Here is a 20344-nt window from a genome sequence, read left to right on the forward strand (position 1 = left end):
AGTCACCATCCCTAGAAGTCTTTAAAAGACGTTTAGATGTAGAGCTTAGGGATATGGTTTAGTGGGGACTGTTAGTGTTAGGTCAGAGGTTGGACTCGATGATCTTGAGGTCTCTTCCAACCTAGAAAGTCTGTGATTCTGTGATTGGTTTTTTGGCTATGAAGCATTGGAAGTTAGCTGGTACAGACTTACCATTTACTCTGTGCTGATAGTGGAATTCTTCATTGTTATTTGACTAAAGCTGAAATCTGTTTTGGAGTCCAAAATCATTCCTATGATCCCTGAACCATTATAACTAAAACTGTGTTTAAAAAATCTAACAATGCTGTGTATGATTGAACAAATATGTCTGTTTATTCCATGTCAATGGAAATTTGTTTAGTACCTTTAATATATCACTTTAAAGAAGGTCAGAATTGGATGCTCCTTTTTTAATCACAAACAGATCCAAGCAATAATAGCTGCAGTATTGCTAATGGAACTCCACTTGTATGTGAAGAAGCAATAATTGGTAAGTAAACCAAATAAATATGCAAGTGTGGTATGCAAGTATTGGATTGTTGCTCAAAGAGTTGATAAACTTCTCAGCTATGTGTTTTTCTGTCCCGGAAGAAATCAGATTAGAATAGTTCTAGAGCAAACAAAAATAGGACCGTGCATGTGTCAGCACAGGAACAATTGACTTCTGGAGACACCTGGATAATATGGGAGAGGAAGCAATGAGAAGCTATTACTTTCATTATTGAAATAGGCTGAACTAATGGTAATGTTCGATATCTGATTTGGGTAACTCAGATGTCATTTGAACTGGATTTGTAGCTTGTACCAAGCCGAACATGGACAAAATCTTTATGAAAATGTTACTTCTTATCACACACTGAAAAATACATCTCAATAGTACTTAAAAAATCAGTTTGTTTTGGACTCCAGTCAAAAAGAAATACAGTAAGGGAACAGAGACATATAAATATTTGTGAATGTGTGTTATATAGAGAAATACTCCCAAATGTGGTAAAAATAGCCTGTGTGAGCCAGCTCACTGCAGTATGTATTAGCTCTGCTGTTGAACAAGCCTCTAGAAGCCTAATTGACCTCTGCAACTAACCCTCTAGATCTCAGCTTGTAAAATAAACCTCGTTTATTAGACCACGTTTCCGTGAAGGAAGATGAGCGTGGAGACGTGTGTTCAGCAAACGCAGCCCAACTCACGAGTGTGGGAGTGCATTAAGAGCACCGTGACGCGTAGCGGTGCCACAGCATGGCGCAGCGCGGGGCTTAAAACGGCCCGAGTCGGGCTGGGCCTGGGCCTGGGCCTGAGGGGGAGTGGTGGGGAGCAGGGCCGCCGGGCTTTGAGGGGGCCGGGAGCTCTGAAGGGGCTGGGGTTAGCGGCGGTGAGGGGAAGGCGGGCTTGAGGTGTGCCCGGCCCCGCCTGGCGCCGCTTCGGGGGGGGAGGAACAGAAGGGCGCCCTGGGCCCGGGCCTCGGCTGAGGTGGCGGCACCGGGGCGGGAAGGAGCGGGCGGGCAGTGGGGAAGCCACCGGGGGAGCTCTGAGGCTCCTGGTTGGTGCTGAGGTGAGGTAGGTCTGCGGAAAACCCCGCTGCCTCTCCTTTAGAAAATTAGGAGGACGTTTTCAGACGCAAAAGAGTGGTTTGGTTTCTTCCTCTTGGAAGTGATCTGTCGCTTGCTTTACGTAGGAAACTGACAGCCTGTGCTTGGCTGGGAAGAGAAGTGGTGGTGAGCGCTTTGGGGAGCCTGGCTGCACTATCGGTATGTTGCGCTGTACTGCTTGTCGGCTTCATTATTCTTTTTTCTTACAGACTCGCATGTTTACTTCTTTGTGTTTGGTCTGGTCTGGATGGAAAGATAGTAACCCGGTAGTGAGCAGCAGTCAGATGGGGTAGAGCGTAAGCGTATTTAAGTTTGTTAATGTACAAGGGGAAAATCTTTCAGCCCTTGGTCCTTTCTCACGTGTAATGATAAGTCATCTGGATCAATGTGTGTTCTAAGAAACTAGATACGACCAGTTGCCAGAGTGTAGTAGGAATATAAAACAAATGGGATGATATTTTTGGCAAGCTGGGGGGGAAACTTACACTGGAAAAGATGTGGAAATCCTATGCTTTTCTCAGCTGTGCATTTTCAGAAATACCAGCAATGGGTAATTACTAGTAAAGAAATTAATGCAGAGCTCAGTCCTTCACTGAGATGGCAAACAGAACAATCCCTTATAATTTTGAGGCATGTGACTAAATGAACTGGGAGTTTTTACATTGCCTAGCATTGGTCTTTGTTAAATTTTATTCCATATACTTGTAAAGAATAGGGCCAGAGTAAATTAGATCAAAATGTTGCACGTATTCTGGTGTTTGTTTTATTTATTCTCTCCTGGTATTTTCTAATGATGTTTCTTTTGATTTTGGCCAAAGCCAAAATAAGATGGGTGTCTCAATTGGAGAGTTGGTGAGGTTTTTGGTTTCACTTTCATGTGCTACCTAGCACTGGAAAAAAACATACAGGGAGACTGAGCTCAACACTTTACATCTAGAGTCTGATTTTGATTGTAGTTTGTAACAAATACATATTTTTAGAAAAAGTAGATAATGTTTCATTTTGGAGAGAGTTAAGTTAGTTAAAAAGTTTAAAACTATCAGAGTGACAGATGTTATGATGATAAAATAAACTTCTTGCAATTCTAAACATCTTTAGTAACTTTTCTTATTGGGACTTATCTTGTTGCTTTACAGAAGTAATGCTGTACCAGATTTGAAGATCTGAGAGAGCTTTTGGTTTGCATAAAGTATAAAAGGAAATGGAAGAAGATGAGACTTCACGAGGTGAACCAGAGAGGGCAGAATTTAAAGCACGTGCTACCCCTGAAATCAGTCGGCGAATATCAGTTAGTGAGTTCCATTGCCATTGCTGTTATGACATTCTGGTTAATCCCACCACCCTGAATTGTGGACACAGTTTCTGTAGACATTGCCTAGCCTTGTGGTGGGTATCCTCCAAGAAGAATGAATGTCCAGAATGCAGAGAAAAATGGGAAGGATTCCCCAAAGTCAACATTCTTCTCAGGTAATTGTAATGTGCTTTTCTTTAAAAAATTATTTCTTAAACAACCAAAATTAACTGTCTGGTTTCTTGAATCTGCTATAAATTCTTGTATTTTATTGGTAATTTGAACTGTCACAAGGATGTTTAGAGCCAGAAGTCTTATACCTTGTTGCCTTTTTTTTTTTTTTTTGAACTGTTCAAGCATGTTTTTCTGCATGAAAGTAAAGTGTTGTTTGCTTGTTTGTTTTTCTTGCATCCGTTAAAAGTATTAGGAAATAACCAGTTATTTGAAGTTAGAAGGATCCTTGATAAGTTTGTGATTATTTCTGTACTAAGAATTATTTGTAGGAAGAAGTATGATCTTATGGCAGAAGAAAGCTCAAAATATCAAACTGTTGTCTTAAATTACCTGCAAGTTCTTGCAGTGTGTTCAAGACAACATTGGCCTACATTAATAGGATTTTAATAAATAGTTTATAGAATTAATGGTATACTTTTATGTTGTTTCTTGCTTAGAATTTTGGAATGATCAAGGCATCCTAGTAGTGTACACAGTACTGATTTTATATATGAGATAAGGATTGTTGTTTTTAAATGTGAGATTTTTAACTTCCTCCATCTTTAAAAGCTAAGAAAAATAAAGTTTTAAAGTAATTGGTTTAAGTTTAATTTTACTAAGTATTGTTAACTGATGTTTTCTTGCTTTCAAAGATGAGTCTTCAGTAGAGGCTGGAAAACAAAAATCTTAAAATTAATCCCTTTTCTGAATGCTAGGCCTCAATGGTTATAGGTCAATGACAAGTATTTTTCCCATTAGGGATGTTATTGAAAGACTTTTCTCTGATGCAATTGAACAAAGAAAAGAAGATATTCAACAAAACAGTGATGTAGCACGCAGCTTAACAACCTTCCAAAAATATGGGAATGACCAGATTTCTACAGCTCCAAACACGGGAAGAATTAATCCTCGAGGAGGAGGGTTTTTCTCAGGCGTTCTGACAGCTTTAACTGGTGTAGCAGTAAGTTTTGTTGGGATGGTTTTCCATATACTTCATTTAATATGTAAATAAATATACTTAAATTACATGCACATAAAAAAGGGTTGTATAGAAGATATTTTAGCTGAGCTGAGTAAATAAGGTAGCAGAGTTGTCTGTCAGCAGCTATAATTGTAATATACAACAAATGGAAGTTAGACAACTTCAAGATAGTTCCTTGTAACCTAAATATTCTCCAGGGTTCTTAGCATGAAAGATTTTGCATGTTAAGTCCATCAATGCACATTTATTTGTGTGATAATATATTAGCTTTGCAAAGGATCTCTTTTTTTTTTTTTTTTAATCTACATATAGGTAGTACTACTTGGGTATCACTGGAGTAGCAGAGAATTTGAAGATGATCTTCTTGTCCACAAGCCAGTTGCTAAATGGACTGCTGAAGAAGTGATACTTTGGCTAGAGCAACTGGGTCCATGGGCTTCACATTATAAAGAGAAATTTCTCCTGGAGAAAGTAAATGGAAGGTGAGGGGTCTAATTGTCAGGAGTGGCTGTCATTTGAGTGGACTACTAGATAGTTTTCTTTAGACATGGTATATTATGAAATGACCAGGCTTTGTTCCATAGATAGTGGGAATATTCTATGGATGTAGCAAAGGAAAATACAGGGTAAGTTTTAACACTTATAGTTGAAAACTTTAGTAGTAGACACTAAGCAACCTAACAGAAAATTTTCTAAGAACTTGTTTAAATACTAACAATGTAGACTGAAATGATACTGAAAGTAAAATTCTACTAATGCATTATCTACCCCCCACCTTTTCTTTCTTGCGGAAATATGTGTGCTATATGCATTGTTGCACTCAACCCAAGAGTTCTAGGTTTGATGTCAGGAGACCAGACTAGATCTGTGATGTACTGAAGAATTGTGTTCAGTGATAGCCAACAAGCTGCTAAATTTGCGTGCTGAAAGCAGGCAAGAGAAAACTTGAAAAGAAGGATATTTAAAACCCAGGCTCTGAAACGCAGTTGATTCAGAATACTCCATGTGGAATGTAATCCAAAAGGTGATAACTTCTATCAGTAGCTTATTGTTTCATTATGTAATTACTGATTTGTTAGTCATATCTTTTTGGTGAAGAGTCACTGTTTACCTTCTGAATTCTTCTGCTTTTGTAGGCTCCTTCTCACACTGACAGAGGAGGATTTCACAAAAGAGCCTTACAGTATAGTGAACAATAATCATAGAAAAGCTATTATGGCAGAATTGGAATGTGTCAAAACTTTAGGTGTTAAGCCACCACAGAACCTTTGGGAATATAAGGTAAATTCTTTTTAAAGTCTGTAATCTATATAAAGTAATTTTAAAATGTATTTCAAATAAAATTCTCTTAAAGTCAAAAGCAATGTTAAGGAACTGTTGTATTTGAAAAATGATCTTTTTAAAAAGTCTAAGAACTGATGTGTCCCTTAATTTTTTCATTGTTTTAAATTTGATACCTTTCAGGCAGTAAATCCAGGAAAATCACTCTTTATTCTGTATGCACTGAAGAGTTCTCCGAGACTCAGTATGTTGTACTTGTATCTGTTTGATTATGCAGAAGCTTTCCTACCTTTCATCCACACAATTTGTCCTATGCAAGAAAACCAGTATGAAGATATTGTCACAAAATTATTAGTAAGTGTTCAAGTGCTGCATGGTTGAAGCAATTTGAAGCAATTTAGTTGCTTAAAATTGTGATTCATCATTTCATCTCATTACCATTCAACTTTTTAAAAAGAAATATTGTAAAGTAAATGGTTCCTCTTATTTTATTGAATGAGATTAACAGTGTTACAACCTTTAGCAAGATATTTAAGGATTTTAAACACGTGAAAACGATTCTTATGATTTTTTTTTTTTTTTTTAAGGTCACATGACTGTAGAAAAACCTTTATCTGAAAATATCCACATTTAAAAAATGGCATTATAAAGTCTGGACATTTGTGATGTTTTGTGCTACTCCAATGGAAATTACTGTATTACAGTGCTATCTACTAGAAAGCATTAAAAAAAAAGATTAATTACTGCTTTCATTTAAAAAAAAAAAAAAAAAAAAAAAAAAACACAACAGAGGAGTAGTGGAAATAAGCCAGCCAGTATTGTGTCTATTTAGTAGGAAACCGTTTAACAGTTTTTTTGTTTTGTTTTGTTTTTTCCTAATTTACAGGACCTCAAAGATCCTTCTTGGAAACAGTGGAGAGAATTCATTGTGAAGTATTTATTTGTGCCATACCAGTTGATAGCTGAGTTTGCTTGGGATTGGCTGGATGTGCACTATTGGACATCAAGATTTATAATTGTAAATGCAATGCTGCTCTCTGTTCTCGAGCTACTCTCCTTTTGGAGGCTCTGGTCAAGAAGAGAATTGAAGTAAGTCTTACTGAGCTTGTTGAAGGGTTTAGGAAGTACGTGACCTTATAAACTGGAAAACAAGTCTCTTATGACTTCACACTTGCTTACTGAAATTACATGTAGTGTCTAACCACAACTCTGAAACTAATAAGAATATGTGAATTTAAATCTGCACATGCACTAATTTCCAGTCTTGAATATATTTCTTGCTGTGAATACTTGAAAGGATTTCTTACAGCTGGTTTTACTGATCAGATGTAGCAAATGCAGTAATGGTAATATACATGTTCCTAACCATTAGTTCTCAGGATAAGAGTTAATGTGTACCTGCCTTTTATGGTAAATGGTATTAGCTGTCAGCTGAGAACTAAACATGCAAGAATTCTGTCAAGATATACTTATGGTATAGTTACTAAAGGATGTATCCTCAACTTAGTTTAGTTAGACTGATATCACCTCTGATGGTGATCAGAATTGCTAGAAGTAACAGGAAAGTTACACCTGAAGTAAGACCAAAGCAGTATTAATATCACTTCATAATTGCTTGATCTTTTGTTTATAGTTTTTAGAAGTCGCATAGGAGAAAGTCTTGGTTTGACATACATGTATATGGGGTATTCGCTTTCTTTGTCAGCAGCTAGGGGGCAGAACATCTTCAAACGAGAAAAGAGTATATGAACATAATCTATGACAAATCCAGAATTTTACCACTTTAACTGCTGTAGCTTGTAGTCTGAATAAATTGACTTAACACATCCTCACATAAAATGTAGTATTACTATATTTAAGAAAGTTTCTACGGGGTGCAGAATGATGCTTTGCAGGTAACTGAGTAAGCGTTGAATAATTTGAGGCTGCAGCATGTATTAACTTGGCTTAGAATGGTTAAAAACAAAGTTCCATTAAGCCTCTCCCTTTCCTTTTCCACAGGACTATTCCTCACAGAATGTGGAGACATTTCTGGAAAGTCTCAACCCAGGGTCTTTTTGTTGCTATTTTTTGGCCTTTTATACCTCAGTTTGTCTGCAATTGTTTGTTTTACTGGGCCTTGTACTTTAATCCAATTATAAACATTGATCTTGTGGTTAAAGAAGTAAGGCGCTTGGAGACACAAGTGCAGTGATTGGCATTAGAAATGTTGAGCTATTTAGTTTCTAAAAGTGGTTATTTGAAAGAAACTTTGCTTTTTCTCCTGTATGTATATGGCAGTGAAAATGTTGGATTACATTAAAGATACAAAAAAGCCTTAAGGTAAGTTACTCTTAAACAGTTGATTCCAACTCTGAGGATGGGCTTTATTATCCAGAATTATTTTTATAGTAAAAAAAGTATATCTGTATTCCTGATTTTGCCATTTAAAACTTAGTCATGTCATCATATTTTTGATCAAATCAAACATCTCTATTCTGTCTTAAAATTGGTGTCTTCTGAACAGCTACTGTAGTGTTTAACTTAGTATTTCATACCAGGGAAATGTGTTGCTCAGACCTTAAACTTGCCAAAGGAGAGTTCCTCCTAGACAGGCTTGATATTGAAAGTACTTCAGTGTTTTCAGCCTGCTTTACATGTGAAGTTGTGACTGTCAAATGCACAGTAAAGTTTGTTCTAGAATTCCCCGTTGAAGGCAAAGACTGCGTTTTCTTGCACTTTGGAAGATATTGGTGATTTGCGATTCAATTTGCTTTGTTTTGTTCAGATCAGTTAGATTTCATCGATAGTTTCTTTAATGCTCTCCTCTTAAAGTCTGTTGCTAATCCTTAAATTCAGGATTATCTCTTAAAGGGATTATTTTGGATAAGTGACCTGACACTGTAATTATGTCTTACTGCAATGTGTATCTAGATCTGTGAGTGAATGTTGACTGGAAGGTTATTTTGTATAAACTGGATTGCCATTTTTTAATGTATTTTTTTTTGACTGAAGGAGAAGCTCTTAAATATTCAAGAGCTGTGTTGCCTTGCATTATGTTGTTGATTTTTTCATTTGTATCATTAATTTTAAACTTTAAATCTGCCTATGAATATTTTTAAAGATTAAAAATACCTTTTTTAATCCTAATCCTTTCTAAAGAAGTTGTATTTATTTTATATCAAAGTGCTTGACATTTTCTTTGACGGTAAATGCTTCAAAAGAAAAAACTATGTTGAGCAATTTTTAATACAGGTAGGACCTCTTAAGTAGAGTGAGATACAAAAGTTGAATTAGATTTAATTAACATTTAATATGGACAAGAGGGCTTTTTACGCTGATGCTGTCACTTTATGCATTCCTTCCTGTCAGTTCAAATGTAACAAATGTTAAGATAAATGTTAGTGGAAAAGTGTGGATTGTATCTTACATTCCAGGGAAGTGAGGATAGAAAACTTAGAGTGAATGATATTATGAATCTGAATATAAACCCAACAATATTAGATATTAGGAAGGAATTCTTTGCTGTAAGGGTGGTGAGGCCCTGGCCCAGGCTGCCCAGAGGAGCTGTGGGTGCCCCATCCCTGGCAGTGCCCAAGGCCAGGCTGGATAGGGTTTGGGCTTTGGGCAGCCTGGTCTAATGGAAGGTGTCCCTGCCCACAGGAGGGGTTGGAACTGGGTGGTCATTAAAGGTCCTTTCCAACCCAAACTATTCTGTGATTCAAACAAATTTTAAGTCAGTTACTCATTAAACTGATAAATACTAAATAGGAATTGAGATAGTAAATAAAAGTTTACACCAAACTACTGAACATGCTTTTTTTAGTCCATGTATTGTAAAAGATAAATGAGAATGTAAACGTTTACTTCAGCTGTTCTGGGACAGAGAAGCTAGAGTGGCAGGAAGGAGAATCAAGAAAGCGAAAAATCATTTCTTGTCAATACTGTGACAAAAATAGTCTTTTTAGTTTTAAATGCATACGGAGTTTTCATAAAGGCTGATGTTTTGTACCTAATATCTACACACAGGCTGAATCTCACCACACATAACATCTGGCCACAAAAGGTACTTTGTATGATAGGGAGCTTTAGAAAAACATTTGGCAGCTTGGCTATCGCATTCACATGCCATTTTTTGACACTTTTCTTCTATTGATTCTGAAAGAAAACAAATAAGTTTGATATTAGTTTGAAGTAATTAGAAATAACAAATGGAACTACGGCAATCATTACTTCCTATTCTATGTTTGGCAGATAAATAATGCAATCCTTTACAAAACAGCAATCATACTTTATTTTACTCTTGTAGTTCAAATGCAACAGGAACTATACTGAACTTTAGTAAGACAGTTCTTTTGCTTATTGGGAAATCTGTTGTATTTAGACTGAGCTCCATGCAAGGACAGCTCAGCAATAGAGGATACATAAGCATGGTTTGCTTTAGCAAAAGTTCTCTACCTTCTTTAGAAAAGGAACTCTGGTAACTAATTCCTCTGGAAAGTGATATGTAACCCTCTTTGCCTGCCCTTTTGCTCTAGTGAAATTTGAGTTTGGGAAGAAATTTCCATTTCACATGTGCTTTTACTCCATTAAAGGATGTAGCATTAAAAATTATCTATGTGTAATAAAGAATGCAAAGGTGTTCCATCTTCAGCTTATATTCTCCCCCCTCCCCCCCCCCTTTTTTTTTAATTAAGGTATTCTGTAAGAAGTTAGGTAAAGTATGTTAAAGTACAATAAAATCCATCTCTAGCCATGGTTGTTTTGTAATTGTAGTCCTTAACAGAAACTTAGTAGGGTTTTTTGCCATGAATGCTGTCTTCTAGCATTAACGTTTCTTGTTGGCATGAACGGTTTCTTCCACAGCAGTATGTTTTAGTCTTATTGTGCCAACCCAGAAACGCAATTTTTTTTTTCCTGCAGCAGTCTGTAAACTGAAAAAATTTTGATTATGTTTTGTCAGAGTGTGAAAGCTTACCTCAATCTCTGCTTGAGATTTGTCTAGGAGCAGAACAAGCATTCAGTTTTGTGATGAAGAAACTCAAATTCTGCTATGAAATGGGACTGTTTTTAATGTATATACGTTGATGTTGTAACTAGCTACCCTATAAGCTTCTCAATAGCGTAAGTAGTATAAATAAAATATTAACTGAGAAGACTAGAGAAGAACTATTCTTTTTTTTTTTTTTTTTTTTTTTTTTTTTTTGGGGGGGGGGGTTGGGGAAGAAGGGGAAGGGTTATTGCTCCAAACTTTGCTGGCATACCATTTGAGAAAGTTATTTTATTATTTTGTTCCAACTTTATTTATTGCTGATATGCTTATTGTCTTGACTAGTATTTCAAAATGTCAGCTTCTGGTCTGGAATAGGAGCAGAACCTTTACAGCCAAACATAGGCTGACTGCAATTTGACTGTTAGATAGTTTAAGAGAGAAGATGCTTAGCACTTCCGGAGCGGAGGAGGAAATTACTAAGTAGAGAGTCTATATGAGCTAGATGCTTGGGCAAAATAGGGGTTGAATGAAAAGGAGGAAAGAAAATAACATCAAAAACCTTCATCTGACTTCAGGTCAGGCAAATATTAAATTTAGTTGTGAAGCGAGGGTTTTTGTTTTGTTTTCTCTGAATGACCTACCCTGCTACCTGTAAAATATGTCAGTCTGAGAGTTAACTTTTAATCAAATTTATAAAAGGGCCTGCACTTTTGCAATGCAAATAATAAGATACTAAGCTGATTTGTATTCTGGGTCGTAGCATACATGCAAAATAACTTTGACTTAAAAAATATATATTTTTAAAGTGTTAAGTGTTTTAAGGGCTTGCAAAGCTTGGGGGCTTCTTAGGTGTTATAGCTTCAAAAAGTTCTTGTATATGTGAAAACACTGAGTGTTGTAAACAAATCATGTAAAAGACATGCTGCTTCTCCCTGTTACATATATTTGTTTCATTTCTTTATCATCTCTTTGTCCCTCCCTTTTATACTGTAGCTTGGCATGTATTACATTCATATTTTGGAGCAATCAAACAAGCTTTATCAGGTTGAATTTTCAAATCTACATTTTATGGCTTGTGGACACGCTATTTCAATAAACAAATATACTCATCAAATAACTTATTACCTCAGTGTTTGAACTTTTAAGTTTTAATTGCAGTCACTTGTGCATTGCAGTCACTAGCAGTGTGGTGTGCAGTCAGTCAGTGGTAAGTATGTCAAAAATGTGTACATTATGAACTTGGAAATGGTATGTAATATTTTCTGCTGAGTATAAAAATGATCCTTTTTAAACAGCTGTAATTTTCTGTCCCTGTTTGTAGTTGCTTTCCAGTTGGAGACCATGGCATAGCGTGGGTTCCTTAATATATGTACACGTTACACAGCTTGAGTGAGAATGGGTAGGTTGGTTTGTTTATTTTTGAAGTATTTTCTGAAAAAATAATAGGAACTTGTAGATCAGAATTTTGCTTGGTTATGTCAGCAGGTGGGGATTTAGAAAAAGAAATTGCATTCAGTTGGTATAGTCATGCTTTCTAGAAAAATAGCTTACCCTGCAAAGAGGTTGCAAAAGGAGGGAAGGTAAAATAAGGATTTTGCAGTTAAGGAAGCATCTCTTTATGAAGTCCATGAGGCAATCAGTGCAAGAAAAACTAAACCCAAAAACATTAACCGTCCACTCACCACACATGGCAACATTGTCTTCACATTCCCAGTGGTAACTTTCTATCTTAGGGTGACAACCTGCTCGTTCTGCCTTACCATAGCAGCAGTCATGGTTAAAGCAGCACCTGAGAGAAACAGAAATGGGTTTGCCTTAATTCATACTGTGGTAATTTACAGTCACATAATCCAGATGGCTTTTATCAGCATATTTAGTAGGTTGTAAAGTAATAAAACAGTAAATGTATGAATGTGCAAAGAGTTGCCTAACTGAATCAAAACAGGATAACTGTTTAACAGATAATATAGACATTAAGTATTCTTTCAGGGGAAAAAAGTGTCTGATACACATTGATTTAGTTGAACTTTCCCTTTCATCTGTAAGCATCTATCAAGTATTCTCAGTTTTAAACAAAATGCCTACCCCCTCCCTTTCAGCCCCTTTCAAGAAGATGATTAAACACCAGTATAGTTTGTCAGATAATAAGTGACTTATTTTTCTGCCAATTATTGATGACTTTTGTAACAATTTCGGGGGGGGGGGGGGAGGGTGGGTTAGATGAGAAAACTTGTTAGGCCAAAGCATACTACCAAAAATGTCTTTTCATGGCAAAGTCCTTAGATGGTGCAGGTGAACTGTTCAGTAACGCATAGGCATGGTTGCAGTTTAATGTCATATACCTAAAACTGTTTACTCCCTATCATACAAAAAAAAATAGAAAATTACCCCAGATCATGCTTTAAAGGTTATTCTTTTCACATTTGAGACAATGAATTCATAGACTTTCTATCACACTGTGGAACTAAACAGTATAGGTAAGTGTTAATGGCATATTTTAATGCTTAAAAAAAAATAATTATTCATATGGTGTGGAGACACTGCAAGCCCAGAATAGCAAGTAGGGAAGGACCTGAATTCAGATAAATAGTTTGCAAGTCTTTGCTGCAGACTGTTCTTTTTCCTTAGTGGAAGAACAGGATGCATCCGCAAGCTTTTTGCATTCAGTCATTCAGTTACCTCCTGGTAGCCTACAACCATCATATTATAGTATGTACGTGATGTTTAGCAATGGTGTTTAGGTTGCCTGAGGAATCTGTTTGCAAGAGACCTCACGGCATTGACTTTTTCTCACTTGAAATGACTTTTTTTTGTATGCTTGTTAAATAATTACTTGGTAATTGTACAACAATCTTCACTTAAACATCCTGCAGTACTTTACAGGCATTTTGCTATTCAATTTTTAAGTAGCTCAATACATCCCTTTTACATGTATGAGTAAGTGTCTTCCAAGAAACAAAAGAAAAAAAATGGACTCAGAGTCTTCATAGCAGGACTAAGGTAAATAAACCAGGAAGTATGGCCTTTTCTTTTCTTTTTTTTTTTTTTTTTTGCCACAGTTCAGTCTATCTTCATGTCTCTACAGAAATAGCAGTCTTATTAAGAATGCCTCTCTTATATTTTTAGAATAACTTTAGACCTAATTTAAGAATTTAATATAAAAAACAAATGCTTCTGTATTTTATATGTCTTATAAAATCAATAAAAATTGTCTCCATTTGAAAGTTTATTTTTGTGATAGGCATAAATTTGAATTGCAGTAAGTATTATACAAATAATTCCATTACAGACATTCTTGCTTCTGATTAAGTATTTCTGTAATTTCACTTAAATTGTTTTCAGACCTAATTCTGAATGTAAACAGTTCACAGTGTAGCTCATGACTATAAGAAATACAATTTGGTAAGAGTGTTTGATGCTACGTTTTAATTAGTGCCAAATACTAATTTGGTCAAATGCAGAAGCAGAGTAATAAGCCACTTCTGGCTTGTTCTGAATGTTACATAGCCATGGCTTGTGCAGAATAAGCTTCTTGCTATTACGGGACTTCTGTGAAGTGAGAAATAGACTCACAAGGAAAGATTAGCTTACTATAGATGCTTCGCCACTATCTTTGGTTATGCAATTAACTATAACTAATAACAGATCCTTCTTTTCATGTGTTCCCAGCCATAAAGCAGCAACCACAAATACTCTCTTTTAAAACAACAGAACTTATGTGCAAAAGCTTGAAATACATATGAAAAGATCCTAAAAGTTTAAGGTCTGATAAGCACAACTACTCTGTGCAAAAAACTCAGATGCAAGCTTTCTGTATGCCTTTCTGTATGTTCTACCCCAAATGTAAGTGTCAGGTATTTGTTTTAATTTGTTTTACAATATAATCTGGTTGGAAAGTGATAACCAAGAGGTAACATATGGTGGGGAAATTTATTGTTATAATGATAACCTTGAAAATGTAAAACTTTTATTTAACTTTTATTTAACTACAATAACCATGAAATCATCTCCCTGACAGCTAACATTCAATTATTAGTTAAATTGACGGTAGTCAGTATAATAAGGTCTCATACTAAATTTAAAAGGACTGGTTTTATAATTATTGTAGTAATGATTCATAGCTCCTCTTATTCAAAAGTTATTTTTCACAGGTTGAATTTTGCACAACTTTCTATGTACTATTCATCCCATTTTATTAGTGTTCAAAACAGAATTAGAATCAAAAGACTTGCAATTGGGGCTTTTTTAATAGATAGTTTGAATGTTTTAGTTTTTAAAACGTCTCTAAGAAGACTTCAGTTTTCGGCCAAGCAGCAACAGCAAGAAAACTCAGTTGTACCATGAAACAAATATTAATGCAGTAAGAGTTTGAGATAAAGACTCATGTAGGTCTACAGTGATACTATTTAAATAACTTCAGAGTTTCTTAGCATTCTGAAGAATTTAGAGTCAGTTCCTGTGTTGATGTTAAATAGGCCTAATTCATATTTTAGTCCTTTTTCTCTGTCATTTGCAAGCATTCAGCACTTTGCTACTCAGATAAATAGTTACTCTTACCAATCTACTCTGTCCTTGGGCCATCCTCTTCCTCCCAGTCCACAGTAGCATCCATAACGTAGGTAGGCAAAAGGAGATCGTCCTGTAGTACATCTAATGGCTCCGGCTAATTCCAGAATTCCTCTTTTGTTCCTTAAATGGGCTTCCCCAAGAGTGCCTCTATAAACTATGGAAGAAAAACTTTGCGTTGAATCTAATGTGCAGACACAGTCATTTACATTATTAGTATTTATTTTAACTTTGATAATATATATCAGTACTTTGAAATAATGCTCCATTCTCTTTTTGAAACTCTGGGGCACAGTGATTGACTGTCCTTGACCCAATCCCTTTTCCCCTACTTGGTAGTGAGCAGAATACTGAACAGCATTCAGAAAAGGTGTTGTGTTTTCCTCCCATGAAGGCAGCATATAATGACAGACTTCAGTCATTTCTGTTCTTAAAACTGGCTAGAGCTAGCATGTTCTGTGGTCTAGATCCACAAGTCTGCTAGGACTAGATGTCCTAAGTGATGACTTTCTCCTTATCCTAAAATGCAATTTTGCCTATGTTATTACTTTATATAATATAAAATTCACACTTGTACAAGTATATCCTTTTTCATGGGGTACTTTTTTTTTTCCACTAATGTATCCTAATTTCTAGGTTAAGATGCCAAGTAACTGACTTTTCTGGGGGAGAGAGGAGTTTCTGTTGTTATAATAAGTTGAAGGGATGAAGGGTGTGTGTATAAATTTGGGAGGGAATTCTTTTTGTTGATGTATGTGAAGGTTGTGAAGACTGTATGATTAATGTATATTTTAATGATAATTCCCCTTCAGGGAGCAGAGAAGCATGTGGGTGCTTGGAATCATTTATAGGGAAGTTAGAAAAAATGTTGGTTGTTTAAGGGATTCTCACCATCATTTCTACAGAACAAGACTATTGAAGGACTTTATTGTAGCCATCAGTTCAATACTAAAGCTGTTAGGTCCTGGGCAGATTAACGTTGGGACACCATGTGACTCTTTTTAGGGCTTCAGGTCATCCTTCAGTTTAAGCTAACACATCAAAGACCCTGGATGGTAAATAGGCAGCATTTCCTTATACTGAAGGCTCCAATCTATTTTCAGAAATTTTTAAGTCTTAAGTTATTTTTACACCAGCATTGAAAACATTTACCTTTGCTATCAGTACAGGTTCAATAAATTACTGGAAAAAAATGTTGCAGTAAGGCTGCAGCATTACAAACTAAAACAGCTTATAATCTTAAGTGGTTAGTTTTGCTAGTCCTGTAGCTAGCCAGTAACAACTGAAGGAACCACATTAGTGGCTAACAGCAAAGCCAGGTTTGCTGTACATGTTAGTAACTGACGAAACCCCAGAAGCAAGTGAAGAATGTACAGAGTGTATCTTGGTTCTTGGCTGCTGGGGAAGGAAGGTGTAGGAGGGCAACAAGACAGAAAGAGAAAGGTAAGAACTTCCAAATCACATTTCTGGTTACATCACAGTTGTCTGTTAACTTCGGAGAAATGACAGTCCCATATTTAAATCCAGGTAAAATGGAAGTGATGAACTGTCTACTCCATGGCAAGCTCAAGTATAATTTTTTTGAAGTATGCCACATAAATTAAAAGGAAATGAAATCTTTATCCTTGGAATTTTTCAATGTTACAGCATCTGGACATCCAGGTATAAAGCAAGGCTGTATTGTACCAGATGCTCAAAATGAGGCTGAAGGAAAGGTTTGTTCCAACAGCTTTATAACCCAAGTATAATAAAAGCAATGAAGGATGCTCCTAGAACTCACATAATGACAGAAACAGGAGGAGTATTGGCACGGTAATGATAGCGTTAGTGTATTAGCAGCACAATAAATGTTTACAAAATATTTTATCAGAACTTCTGTGGAATAAAGCCAAAGAAAATATTAAAATTTCAGGTGTTCCTGCTCTCAAAAGAAAGCTTTACAGACAAGTATTTGGAGGTTAGGGGGGAAACAAAACTAACGAGATCAGCAAACTCAAGTTTAAATGGATGTGATATACCTGATTTGGAAGTAAAGGTTGAAGGAAAAACAATGCTATACCAATTTTAAGATTACTTTACACATTAAAAATAGCAGGTGGGGACACAAACACAATCTATTCAGTTCTATGTGATTCTAATGAACAAACCACAGAGATTAAAAGCCACCAGGTGACTTTTTGAAGAGTGAAATTAAGTTAACAGTGAAGACAGCCTGAGAGAAAGTAACAGTAAGTAATCACATTATGTTGGTGTCCTGCCTGATTTCAAATCAGTAATTTTGTTGCCCAAATTGGAGTCCTGCCACGTTTGGAGAGTTTAAACTTCATTGTACCTTCATGGTTTGTCACCTGTATGAACTCTTAAGCATTTTGATTGTGCTGTACATGGTTATAGAATTATAGAATACTTTGGGTTGGAAGGGACAATGTAATAATTAACATGTTTTTCTGCCTCAGAAATGGTCTTTCTCACCTCATCTTGTTGCACAGACTACTGATATGCTATCTCTATGAACTGTGGTCGCGTATAAACTTTGAACAGATAAATTTGCCTGGTACTGTGGACCAAGCATTGAGAAACAGGTAAATTGCATTTCCCTTCCTCCTCACTGCCTACGGAATGGGTGACTGCGATGCTTGACTCAGCTGTCGGGCTGAAGCCAGGCTCTCTCTGTAATGATTGCTCTAGGCTGGCACAAGCAGTGAAACAGTCTTTCATTGTTTTCCTTAATGTTCTTGCTGAGGTTTGGGCTGTGCAAAGGATGAAGTCTTGGAGGATGATCAAAATGCAGAAGGAATAATAGGGGCACTCTGAAGTGAGGAACTAGAATTGGGGCAGTGAGCCTTGTGGAACATAAAGTTGGCCCCATTATGCAAGCACATTACCTTGTGGTCTTTAATCAGGTAATGTTTTTTTTTTTTTTTTCCCCAGACCCCTGATTCATTCTGTACAGAGGGTATGCTGTAAGAACAGGTCAAGGCTCTTGTCCTTAAGATCTTTCTATTTGTGAGATTTAGTTTGCTGAATTTGCCAGTGGTTTAAGAATGTGTGGACAAGTGCAGGAAGACAAAAGCGAATCTCTTAGTTAAGGCAGCTGAATGCTATTCTGGAAAACTGGATTTTATCCTTACAGCTGTTAGAGAGGTTCAGCATGAGGTTAGTTTTAACCCTTTAAAACAATGCCTCTCAATGGTGCCAGCCTGCTGAATATCCCAGGGCTAGAGAAACAAATTACGAGTGTACTGCTGAGAGCTAGGCTTTGAGCAGTTGATGTTTCCTGTCATTTATAGTAGCAGAAAATAAGATTGGGTTCTGTCATTTCACCATGGAAACCTAAAATTAGTAGATGCTTTTATTTATGTGTTAACTTAGCTACCTATCTGTAAAAGAGGGATGATGATGGTATAGTTTCAAAAAAGCATGGAGTAAGTACATTCAGGCACTATGCTGATGAATGCCTCAGAAAATCTATGAGGAAATGGAATAAATTATTACAACTGGTCTCTAATACTGTTTAAGAAACAGGATATTAATTTAATAAGTAGGGGACAAAAAAAAATTAAATACCTGCTAAGTGAGCAGTCTGTTATAGTCAGGTACGAGGCAGGGGTCCTTTAACTACATTCCCGTGCTGTAACTTACTCCCGAGGAATGAGTCAGTCTCTATGAATAAGCCCGCTGTAGCTGTGCAGACAATCCTAGCACCAGCAATTCCTTACTTCAGGACAACTTTGTGCCTCGGGTGTCTTAACACCCTGAGATGGGTATGGTAAAACATCCTGCCTCTGTGGAAAGGTTATTGCACCTGCAGTTGGGTTTTACGTACCAAACTTTTACACATTTTGCCCATTACTGATGAACTTCTGTTAAGGGGGGGGGGGAAAGGCAGCAAAGCTCCCCCCCAAGAAGCAAAGCCCCCTTCCAGCCTCCCCCCGGCCCAGCAGCTCCCCTTGTCGGGGGCAGGTCTCAGGCCGGGGTCGCAGCCCCTGTAGCCCTGCCCCCGAGCCCCGTCCGCAGCCCCAGGGCACTCACCAGTCAGCAGCAGCAGCAGCAGCAGCGGGCCCGGGCGGGGCGCCATGGGCAGCGGGGGCGAGCAGCGCGGCCTCGCTCTGCGGCCGTCGTGCGGGACTGAGCCGGGGCCGCCCTCGCCGGCCCTAAGAGGCTGCCCCCGGGCCGGACACCGCGCTCCCGAGAAGGGAGGAGCCGCGCTGGGGGCCCCGGCTGAGCGGGGACAGCCCCGCTCCTCTCTCAGTGCGGCTCAGCCTCGAGGCGAGGGGCCGAGCAGCTCGGCTCTGCTGCGGGGTGGTGCCCAGCGCCGGGTTCGTGCGCTGAACCGGGAGGCCGGGGAGGCAAAGCTGCCCCTGCTGCTGCAGCCGCCCGTGGGCTCCGCAGCTCGATCGAAGGGACTTTTTAACCTTCCCTCTGGCAAAGTAGGCTTATACTGAGAGCTCTCTCTCTCTCTCTCTCTCTTTTTTTTTTCTTTTTTTTTTTCTTTTTTTTTTTTTTTTTTTCCCACTTCCAGATCATTCACTTTTTGTATATGCTTTCCCTTCCAACTCTTGGATTATTTTGCAAAATCTACAGCTGGGTTTCACATTCTGATCGTGGTGTCATTGCTTCTCAACACACAGACAACACTGCTTGCTTTTACATCACTTTTCTTTGCTGCTACATTCCAGGTATTTCATTAGAGTTTTTATTGTTGTACTAAAACCAGTGCATTTCTTCATGCACCCCTGAATATCTTGTGTATTGATTTTTTTCCTCTCTCTCTTTTGCATGTAGTATTATTACATTTCAGTATACCACACCCATTGGATCACACTACAACTGACTGGATAAAGAAGTAGAGAGAAGAAAAAGAGACAGCTGGGGTTCTGTCGGTTGGTTGATTTTTTTTTTTATTTTTTATTTTTTTGTGTGTGTGTGTGTTTGGTTTTTTTTGCTTGTTTTCAACAGGATTTACCAAGAACTTGTTCACACCATTTTACTATTGGAAAGCAGCTTGTAGTTTTGTAGTAAAGGCTATTTTCACCAAAGAAATAAAATGTTTTTGGATGTGTATTGAAGTATGATTCTACTTTTGCATCAAAATACCCTGTTTTCTGCTTCATATCGCTCCTCTTTAATCACAAGGGAAGTGGAAAATCATATGTGGTCTGATTGCAAGAGACAAAAAGCACGCACAGATGGATCAGGTTTGTTTTTTGTTATGTTCTCATTAACCCACTCTATGAACTGTTTGTGTTGGCACAGAAGTTAGGGTAGTGCGGGATAAATGTGGAAACACATCAGCTGAAGGTAGGATATTGACATACCTTTGCACACCTGACACAACTTTGTGCAACTGCCTGCAGAACACCAGAAGCAGTTCATTAGCCAGGCAAGGCTGTACATTGTGCCCAAATAAACAGACACACTCATGGCGTGA

The 20344-nt window shown here is 37.4% G+C and overlaps 2 protein-coding genes across 4 annotated transcripts; one reads left to right on the top strand and one right to left on the bottom strand.

Moving 5' to 3' along the window:
• The first annotated feature begins 1484 nt into the window (after positions 1-1484).
• On the top strand, positions 1485-9355 carry BFAR (bifunctional apoptosis regulator). Of its 3 annotated transcripts, none has more exons than XM_082772089.1 (9): positions 1489-1576; positions 1695-1767; positions 2745-3075; positions 3872-4073; positions 4407-4576; positions 5231-5375; positions 5559-5729; positions 6262-6464; positions 7377-9355. In XM_082772089.1, the coding sequence occupies exons 3-9, from the start codon at positions 2810-2812 to the stop codon at positions 7567-7569; spliced, it is 1350 nt and encodes a 449-aa protein (XP_082628215.1). In that variant the 5' UTR covers positions 1489-1576; positions 1695-1767; positions 2745-2809; the 3' UTR covers positions 7570-9355. The 3 variants fall into 3 exon arrangements, with proteins under 3 accessions (XP_082628217.1, XP_082628215.1, XP_082628216.1); XM_082772090.1 differs by having other exon boundaries at positions 1550-1571; XM_082772091.1 differs by lacking the exon at positions 1695-1767 and having other exon boundaries at positions 1485-1576.
• Positions 9356-9362: 7 nt separating this feature from the next.
• On the bottom strand, positions 9363-19273 carry LOC309883765 (phospholipase A2-like). The gene is made up of 4 exons (XM_082772092.1): positions 18946-19273; positions 14905-15070; positions 12030-12136; positions 9363-9512 (listed from the first exon to the last, which is right to left on the bottom strand). The coding sequence occupies exons 1-4, from the start codon at positions 18989-18991 to the stop codon at positions 9367-9369; spliced, it is 465 nt and encodes a 154-aa protein (XP_082628218.1). The 5' UTR covers positions 18992-19273; the 3' UTR covers positions 9363-9366.
• Positions 19274-20344: the final 1071 nt, after the last annotated feature.

This window comes from Aythya marila (genome assembly GCF_965140915.1).
Source record: "Aythya marila genome assembly, chromosome: 15".
Classification (NCBI taxonomy): Eukaryota; Metazoa; Chordata; class Aves; order Anseriformes; family Anatidae; genus Aythya; species Aythya marila.

What these genes read in the sequence shown, in the direction of transcription:
- LOC309883765 (XM_082772092.1), bottom strand. Translation starts at nt 18,991, where the DNA reads ATGGCGCCCCGCCCGGGCCCGCTGCTGCTGCTGCTGCTGCTGACTG. An exon ending in GCTGCTGCTGCTGCTGACTG is followed by an intron (nt 15,071 to 18,945) that starts GTGAGTGCCCTG and finishes TTTCTTCCATAG; the next exon opens with TTTATAGAGGCACTCTTGGG. An exon ending in CCCAAGGACAGAGTAGATTG is followed by an intron (nt 12,137 to 14,904) that starts GTAAGAGTAACT and finishes TGTTTCTCTCAG; the next exon opens with GTGCTGCTTTAACCATGACT.
- BFAR (XM_082772091.1), top strand. Translation starts at nt 2,810, where the DNA reads ATGGAAGAAGATGAGACTTCACGAGGTGAACCAGAGAGGGCAGAATTT. An exon ending in AAAGTCAACATTCTTCTCAG is followed by an intron (nt 3,076 to 3,871) that starts GTAATTGTAATG and finishes TTTTCCCATTAG; the next exon opens with GGATGTTATTGAAAGACTTT. An exon ending in ATATTGTCACAAAATTATTA is followed by an intron (nt 5,730 to 6,261) that starts GTAAGTGTTCAA and finishes CCTAATTTACAG; the next exon opens with GACCTCAAAGATCCTTCTTG.